Below are 9,737 nucleotides of genomic sequence, written 5' to 3'. Positions count from 1 at the left end.
GGGTCACGAAAATGATTAAGTAATTTTGTTGGATATTTATTCTTAACAATCATCCGCATTTTAAAACCTTTGGAAGAAGATCCCTTACTGCTAGATTTGCGGGTTATCACTTTAATGAGACAGTCTTCCCATCGTTGGGGGGAGATAAGAAAAAATATTTTCTAAGGGAACGATAAGAATTGTCGTGGTGTGTTCCCACTATGTCTCATACTTATTTTTATACTCCACAAATGTAAATGGGAAGTGAAAGAATAATCAATTTTCAGAATGTACATTGATGTCGCTAAAGTGATGAGATCACACATACCAGCTGCAAACCTACCTGCAAGGTTACAAATACTCAATAAGGGATATACACCATAGACTAAGGTGTTGCAACGCTCCGGCTAGGATGTGGTCGGGCCACATCAAACAAGTATGTGGCCCCTTTTCCCTTCTCAACACATATTGGAAAGTTAGTTTTAAAGTAAAAAGTATCCTACTTTTTCTCATAAAAAACAATTTTATAGATGTGTCAAAAAAATAAGAGGGGCCACATACTTGATTGATGTGGCCCGACCACATCGTAGCCACTTCCGTGTTGCAACTACACTTAGTGGAAGTGTGGTTGAGGTCGTGGCTGCATAAAGGAAGTTGGAGAGACCACTTGGTTTGATCAATCCTCACCTAGAAATCAAATAGGTGAGGAAGGCACAACTTATTTATATCATCAGAAATCATCTCATAAGATTGTCTCTGAATATATCCATGAATCAAATTGGAGTACGCTCCAAAGTTTAATGATTCCAGAGAACAATGACATCCCAAGTGGATTATGAGGATGCGCACGAGTCAATGGAAAGATCATGCGAGCATATTGATGATTAATTTCATATACAATTGCTTAAGTAAATAGAGCAAAATGAGATCGAACCAAGATCCTCGTTGCTTATTTGCAACGAAGAGCATATTTGGCCTATACAATATAGGTAGAACTTGGTTCTTTGACAAATATACAGGTATTTGGTGTGGTAGTGCTAACCAACCAAGTGTAAATCCTATTGGACATACATGATTAATTTGTCACAAAGCATAATGAGAAGAAAGTAGTCTTAAAGGATAAAGGCTCTCCTTGTGGCGCGAGGTTTCTCACAAAGCCCTGGAATTGTTCTCTAGTAATGAACTTCATAGTATTCCGCTACTCAGTTAGCTTGGTAATTTCAAAAGGACTTGAAATGCAGCATATGTATGTGGTTGTTACGTATCTATGAAATAATCAAAAGATATAAGATGTTTACAAAAGTACTTGATAGCCTTTTTTACCCAAATAAAGTGACTCTAAACCAAAGAGTATGTTTACAGTTATATAGAACACTCACTTATAAATAGAAACAATCAAGCGGATGCAGTATCCCGTTCAAGTGACTATTTGATTTGGAGGGGATAGACAAGTAAGTTATTTTCATTGCGTATTCACAAGAATGTTCCTGATTTGGAATTGTAGCTATCTATGTCGATGGTACAGACATGATGGGCACTCTTGATGTAATAAGAGACCTTAAAAGCTATTTGAAATTTGAATTTGAGATGAAAAATCTGGGGAAAGCTCGACCGAATACTAAGATTGTGGTATATTATTCCACCAGTTTGCATTTGTCTAAAGTTGTCAGGCAATTTAATAAATACATGCATCCTGATAGCACTCCCATGATTATTCGAGGTTCAAATGTAAGTAAGTAACCATTTCGTCTAAAGGAAGATAACGAAGATGTTTTTGGAGATGAAATCCCATATCTAATTACAACATACGCATTGTTGTACTTACTATAGTAATATACTCGATTAAATTTTACATCCTCGGGGAACTTGTTAGCTAGATATAGCTCAGCGCCAACGCAACGTCTTTGGAATGGTACAGTGAATGTAATCATGTACTTAAAAGTAACCATTGACATGAGTTTCTTTTATCCCTGCAAAGACATAAAAATGAATGCTAAAGGAACTGCAATCCAAAGGTTTTTGATTATGAAGGAACAATAATCTCTTCTCCAACGAAAGTAATCACGGGGAGATATGGTAGACTATTTTCTAAGTCATTACCGATATTCAGTTTCGAAAAGTACATGACTAAAGGAACTGTCTGGAACAACTCTGAAATTAATCAGGAGGAGATGCCAACATCAGGGGAGGATCCAAGGATATGATGTCGACATGTTTTACTTCGAAATTGAAGATGTGTTGTACTCTTTTTCCCTTCGATCGAGAATAGTTTTTCTCAAAGGGTTTTGTTACTCGACAAGGTTTTTAGCGAGACAATACTAAAAACATCAAGTATGTTGAACGTTGAAGACACAGAGATCACGTTGATATTACTGAAAATATCTGAATCAAAGAAATGAAACACGATATTCTCTTAAGCAACGTAACTTCCAGAATCAACAACATGGTCTTATAAACATTCAAGTCACCAAAGTAAAGTGTGATAAACTCCTTTTGAATGCATTAGACTAATGAAAATTATCTGACATCAGGGGGGGATCTAATGGTATGTTGAACTATTTTCCTTCACCGAGGTAGCTTTTTCCTACAGGGTTTTTTTACTCGGCAAGGTTTTTAATGAGACAACAACAAACAACGGGAATGTAATTTCCCTGCTAAGGCTATTGTATTTCCCACGAGGATCTTCTGCCTTAGGAGTTGTGAAGCAACTAGTCAACTTCAACGGAGCAAAGTGATCATCTGCAACGGGTCACCTTTACTTGCATCTGTCACGTTGTACTCTTTTCCCTTTATCAAGGTTTTAATGAGGCAACATATATGCATCCAACTATGTTCTAAGTTTTACTTAATATTGTACTCTTTTTCTTTAATTCAGGTTTTGTCCCTCTGGGTTAGCCTGACAAAGTTTTAACGAGACAATTAACTTACACTCTTCCATCTTTGAAGATCGTATTGCATGCGATGAACTACATGTAAAGTACGAGACAACATGTGAAGTACTACATGTGAAGAGTTGCACCAAGGTTTTCCCCACTGGGATTTTCCTTATCAAAGTTTTTATAAGGCAACTGATTTCGGCACAAGTCACCTAGGAGAAGACAACATTTGAAGAACTATATTCGAAGAATTTTATGTGAAGCACTGTATACACAGTTCTATTGGACCGCACAAGGGGGAGTGTTGTAGGGTTTACAGCCCACAGATGTGCGTCCCAACTCCCTTTACATATATATAAAGGATATTGTATCCATGTAACTCTATTATCCTGATCAATAGAAACCTCTCTTTGTCTCTTTACTTTCTCCATATTTTCCACTACGACAAATTTAGGTTTTATTTTTTAGTTTTTATTATGGGATATCCCCAAAGCCAAAATTCAGCCCCATATAACCGTGAGTATCCCCCAATTTGTGAGAGTATCCTCCAATTGTGGGTTCTAAAAAAGGAAAAAAGAAATGAAAAAGGTATTTTACCAATGCTCCCAGAAGAAAAATAGTAGCATGCAGCTTCTCCGAAAATATGTGTGCAACGTTATCATTCAAAGTTAAGAGTTGTAGCACGATGGTGAATGAGGCATTTTTGTTCCGAAAGGAACATATGTGAAAGCATCTCCTAGTAGTCGAGTGGCGAAGCCAACCCACAACAAGGGTGGGGACAGAGTTGCCTATCCTGCTGGGCTGACACAATCCTAATTTTTCCTAAATTTCATGGAAAATAATATCCATAGCCCCTTTTGCCTTGTTGCCTACCCTTTATTATCACGTGCCCGATTCAACATGTGATAGTAATCTAAAATATGTGATATTACCAAATGTGACCCGAGATCTAAAATATATTAAGAAATAACGCGATTTCCAAGTATTTCCATTACGTTTCGCTTTCTTAATTCGTGCACGTCACCGTTTACCAATTGCTTATAAATAGAGACCTCAATTCCTCTTCCTGTCCATCTCGCGTTTCCCCAAAGCACTCTCTCAAGACTCGATTGATTCACGATTCCATAACAAAAAGCTTTCCGATTCTTCAACCCCGCCCTAGCCTTCTCTGTCACAAGGTAAGATTTTAGCTTCCAGTTATCAATTCTTGCTGTTGATTCTCAATTTGGGTTTTTGATGACCATATGATCTCAATTTTATATGTATTTGCATCTTGTATCGTTTGATTTGATTGTGTCTTTTGAATTTCTATAAGGTTGATTGGTCTGATGTTGATGATTCAGTCTGTTTTATTCACTGATGGATATCGAAATCGAATCTAGGGATTCATCTTTAATTTTTAGGTCTTCAATTTGCTATTGTGATCATGCTAGATTCTGATTCAAGGTTACAAGGTTAAAGTTAGGAGGGTATTCTGTTTTTGTGCATGTAATATTATAATCTTTGTAAAGCAGTATGGTTCTGGTTAGTTCATATGGATCACTTTTGACTGGATGGGGTCTAACTTAGCTCAGATTATTAGAAGAATGGAACTACTACTTTATATTAGAACATAGAGCTGGTTTCAGAGCTAATGTTATTGTTATTTCTTTGATTTAAAGGATTACATTCTGATTGAAGATTGTTAGGTTTTCGACCTTTCTTTTGATTTAATGAATAGGGTATTCAGGTTTTGTGCATAGGTATTAATCACCTTGACACGATGGTTTGCAACTTAGGTTACATTAGAGTGGTAGTTCGATTATATTAGAAAATAGACGTAGCTGGCTTTTCTTTTGATTCAATGGATTACATTCTGATTGAAGATTTTATTCGGTTTTGGATGTGCTGTTTTTTAGTAGCTGACACTACTTCGAAATCTTCTCTCCTATGCCATCAACATAGACTTAGGTTTAGACTGTTTCTGCACATGGATTGCGTAGTGTGGTTTTGGAACCGAACTTCTTATGGATTACTAACACTGAATGGTTATTGGTAATTTGTAGATGCCGATGCAAATATTTGTGAGAAGTTTAACTGAGAAGACCAATACTCTTGTGGTGGAGAGCTCCGACACCATCGACAATGTTAAAGCCAAGATCCAGGATCAGGAAGGAATTCCCACAGAGCAGCAGAGATTGATCTTTGCTGGTAAGATGCTTGAAGATGGCAGGACTCTAGCTGATTACAACATCCAGAAAGAGTCTACCCTCCATCTTACTCTGCGTATTCGTGGTGGAATGCAGATATTTGTTAAGACATTGACCGGTAAGACCATCACTCTTGAGGTTGAGAGCTCCGACACTATTGACAATGTAAAGGCTAAGATTCAGGACAAGGAAGGAATTCCCCCTGATCAACAGAGATTAATTTTCGCTGGTAAACAGCTCGAAGATGGTAGGACTCTAGCTGATTACAACATCCAGAAAGAGTCTACTCTCCATCTTGTCCTTCGACTTCGTGGTGGTATGCAGATATTTGTCAAGACCCTAACTGGAAAAACTATTACTCTTGAGGTTGAGAGCTCCGACACTATCGACAACGTCAAGGCAAAGATCCAGGATAAGGAGGGAATCCCTCCAGATCAGCAGAGGTTGATTTTCGCTGGTAAACAGCTTGAAGATGGTAGGACTCTAGCTGATTACAACATCCAGAAAGAGTCTACTCTCCATCTTGTCCTTCGACTTCGTGGTGGTATGCAGATATTTGTCAAGACCCTAACTGGGAAAACTATTACACTTGAGGTTGAGAGCTCCGACACTATCGACAACGTCAAGGCAAAGATCCAAGATAAGGAGGGAATCCCTCCAGATCAGCAGAGGTTGATTTTTGCTGGTAAACAGTTCGAAGATGGTCGTACCCTTGCAGACTACAACATTCAGAAGGAATCAACCCTTCACCTTGTTCTTCGTCTGCGTGGTGGTATGCAGATTTTTGTCAAGACCCTTACTGGCAAAACCATTACCCTTGAAGTTGAAAGCTCTGATACAATTGATAACGTGAAGGCAAAAATTCAAGATAAGGAAGGAATTCCCCCAGATCAGCAGAGATTGATTTTTGCAGGCAAGCAACTTGAAGATGGCCACACACTTGCTGATTACAATATCCAAAAGGAGTCTACACTTCACTTGGTGTTGCGTCTCAGGGGAGGAATGCAAATTTTTGTTAAGACATTGACTGGAAAGACTATCACTTTAGAGGTGGAGAGTTCGGACACAATTGATAATGTGAAGGCTAAGATTCAGGATAAGGAGGGTATTCCTCCAGACCAGCAGAGATTGATTTTCGCAGGGAAGCAATTGGAAGATGGACGAACCTTAGCTGATTACAATATTCAAAAGGAGTCGACACTTCACTTGGTTCTTCGTCTACGTGGTGGTATGCAGATTTTTGTGAAGACCCTTACTGGTAAGACTATCACATTGGAGGTTGAGAGTTCTGATACCATTGACAATGTGAAGGCAAAGATTCAAGATAAGGAGGGGATTCCACCTGATCAGCAGAGGTTGATTTTTGCTGGAAAGCAATTGGAAGATGGAAGGACTCTTGCTGATTATAACATTCAGAAAGAATCCACTCTTCACCTTGTCCTTCGTCTTCGTGGTGGTGATTATTGAGTAGGTGCTTACGGTGTTCCTCCAGTATGCCCAGGAACATGTTTGGTTGTCTAGGTGGTTTTAGTTATTTTCTGCCTCGTTTTGAAACTATATTGTGCTTGCTGTTTATCTTCTGGTTAGCACTTGTACTGTATGGTTTAAGGTTTCGTGAACCTTTAGTATTTTATCTTTCTTTTTTGCGTTTTTGGATGAACAGCTCTTTTTTTTTTTTAATTTTTAGAGCACTGTCTGTTTAGTCAGCAAGGCGAGGGTACATTTCTTTCGCCTGAGCAATCTATCCTGCAGTTGCTCAAGGAAACAGAACCGTCTGTTTAGCCAGGGCACTTCTTCTGCTTGGACAGTCTATGCCGCAGTTGCTCAAGCAAAGCAAAAGGCAGCTGGCAAGTCCTGCCAGCTTAGGCACAGGCCTTTCCACATACCAATAGGAAATACCATATTTTTCCCTTTATCATGTCTCTTTAGGGTACTACACCCCTTAATATGGGCAAACTTTAACCCTTTATCATTAATTATCTTATTATTATGTTTGGTTACCCTAAGGTTATAACGCAATGAAAATACAAAAAATGTAAAGAAATTTGAAGTTGGAGTCGAAATAAATTTATTTTATTTGATTATTCAAAAGTTCCTTCACACAAAACACGATCTAACATGTAAGGAGGAGCTTAGCTTTTGCACTTGTCAACGTAGTAAGAGTTAACACAACGTTCTACTTCTTCTTCATGAGGATCCTGGGGAGTGCTCTTTCCGAGGCACTCTTAATGCAGGACAACCAAATTCGCAATAGTGACTGCGAGAGTGATCTCGTTAGGAGGAGGCCCTTTTTATAACATTTCTTCAAACAAACAAGTGAACAATCAAGCATCGGCTCGCCGAAATGAGAAACCATAAGACACTGCATCAAACATCCTCTGAGCACTCCTTCTCGCCAGATGAAGAACTTTTTCCTACGAAGATTCCCAATATTACGATCACCACTAGAGAAATCATCTTCACCTTTTTCCTTTCCATTTTTGTCTCATTTTTTCACATTTTCCCTACTAGCTTCCCAATATTACTAACTTCTGCTCCTAACTTGTACTTCGCAAAAGCACTCTGGTATCCAAATGCGTTATAAGCCATCTTAACACGAAAGACAACTTTTGGACCGTGTGTGCTTTGGGTAATTACTGACCACTTCAAATTCCAAACTACAATTTTTTTTGTAGTATTGTTACAATATTTCAGATCTTGGGTCACAATTCAAATATTTGGTAATATCACATATTTTAGATCACCATTACTATAGTTTAAAACATTAAATCATTATATTAAAATTAAGATTTGATGGAATTTCGAAAGTGTAACATAAGCCAAGATTATTGAAGGAAGCGTATATCTAATTACAAAATTGATTCTGTTATAGGGCCTACGGCCCATGGATGCGCGGTCCATTAGATGAATAGGTCTTCTCTTTCACGTATATAAGAGAACATTATATGTATGTAATAGTTTGATGTCTCTTTATCAATATCAAGTTCTTCTCCTTCTCTATCTCTTACTTTTCCCTATTATTTCCACTGCAAAACGTTATCATGCACGAGCTCAACCACAATTTTTTTCTTCTTCTTCTTTTTGGGTTATTATCAAATCACTGAAGGAAGCACTACTTTTAGTTGGATCCGTATTTCTGATTTTTTTTTCTCAATCAAGCAATACGTTGAGGTATACCTAAACTTTTTATCAATTTTCTTATCAATTAACATGTGATCTTGTCTTCCAGTTCTCATGTTGTATGTATGTAATTTTTTTTTCTTTCTTCACATGTATATTTATATCACATGTGTCGATCATGTTCTGATTGATTGAATGCATTTTTTAATTTATGATTGCGTATATATATATATTATTCTAATGATCCCTCCATGTACTAATATATGATCTACCCATATATAAATTATTCTAATGTTTGTTGTGAGATGTTTGTTTGTTGTACACAATTTGTTTGTTCCTATTCATTTCTCGAGATTATTATGATTATTATAATATAGTATTGTATTGTTTGTTGTTCAATCAACTGTATAACATGTTTAAATTTGTTTGTGAATATCTAATAGATATAAGTGATACATGTTTGATGTCATTTTATTTATTCATACTAAAATCATGTTAATGATCTCTATGTGATAAAGTTTGATTTTAATATGCCTGATGTTGTGTAAATTTAATATTTTCATAAAATATTATGTCATCATATGTTATTAAATGTTTTCATATGCCATCATCAAATAGAAAATTTTGGACTGTTTCGTATTTCTGTTTATTCTTTTCGCTTGGTGATCTTCACATGTTTTATTTTATAAGATTTTTTTTTATTATTTATGTCGAAGAGTTGTATGTCCTTTTTCAACCAGTAATTTATTTTTATTTTTGAAAAGTTTCTGATCATGAGTGTCTGTACTGTATGTGTGTGATATTGTCTTGATTGATTTGAAAAGTAATAATAAAGTAATTAATATTTTTTTTAAGTGCTCTGTGAATGTAACCTTTGTTTTAATTATTTGTTTAATTAGTTGTAACGTCTGCTTTTATTATTTATTTAATTAGTCGCAACATTTTTAATTAGTTGTAACGTCTGTTTTAATTATTTGTAACGTCTGCTTTTATTATTTGTTTAATTAGTTGCAACGTTTGTTTTTATTATTTGTTTAATTAGTTGTAACGTCTGCTTTTATTATTTGTTTAATTAATTATAACGTACGTTTTTATTATTTTTTCATTCATTTTGTTTGTATTAAATCAATAAATAAATTATAACTTATGTACCATTCCATGTTCCGTGTTATTTTTCACATTGTTTTTTTTTGTAATGTCTGCACTATTATAATATTATGACGTTATTGTTGGCAAATGACTAAGTATTGTCAATCATTAACGGGGTTATTATCATTGGTTGGTTGTTGACTATCAACTTTGACTGTTAACTGAATTATGATTATTGGCTGGATTTCTGACTTAACCGATTGACCTTTAGAACCATCAAGAAATTTGGTCTATAAAAATTCATTTTGACCATAAAGAAATTTGGTTTGGGGATTATAATACTGAAATTATTTATTTTAGTGTCCTTTATCATGGCACTTTACGGTTGGTCCCAACTCGACTCAAAAATAAGATTTTGGATCCAAAAGTACTCGAGAACCATTATTATGTTTTTTGATGTGGAAATCAGTTTTTGTGAGAAATG

At 36.0% G+C, this 9,737-nt stretch overlaps 1 protein-coding gene across 1 annotated transcript; it reads left to right on the top strand.

The window, feature by feature from the left end:
- Positions 1-3,879: 3,879 nt before the first annotated feature.
- LOC113332501 (polyubiquitin-like) lies at positions 3,880-6,706 on the top strand. The gene is made up of 2 exons (XM_026579040.1): positions 3,880-4,033; positions 4,901-6,706. Exon 2 carries the CDS (start codon positions 4,901-4,903, stop codon positions 6,509-6,511), a length of 1,611 nt encoding a protein of 536 aa, XP_026434825.1. The 5' UTR covers positions 3,880-4,033; the 3' UTR covers positions 6,512-6,706.
- The last annotated feature ends 3,031 nt before the right edge of the window (positions 6,707-9,737 follow it).

The sequence above is a fragment of the Papaver somniferum genome, unplaced genomic scaffold (genome assembly GCF_003573695.1).
Source record: "Papaver somniferum cultivar HN1 unplaced genomic scaffold, ASM357369v1 unplaced-scaffold_131, whole genome shotgun sequence".
Taxonomy (NCBI): Eukaryota; Viridiplantae; Streptophyta; class Magnoliopsida; order Ranunculales; family Papaveraceae; genus Papaver; species Papaver somniferum.
Note: the sequence above shows the minus strand (reverse complement) of the source record. Positions and strands in the feature narration are given on the sequence as shown.

Bases quoted from the DNA above. Each gene is read 5' to 3' on its own strand.
- LOC113332501 (XM_026579040.1), top strand. From the start codon at position 4,901: ATGCCGATGCAAATATTTGTGAGAAGTTTAACTGAGAAGACCAATACT.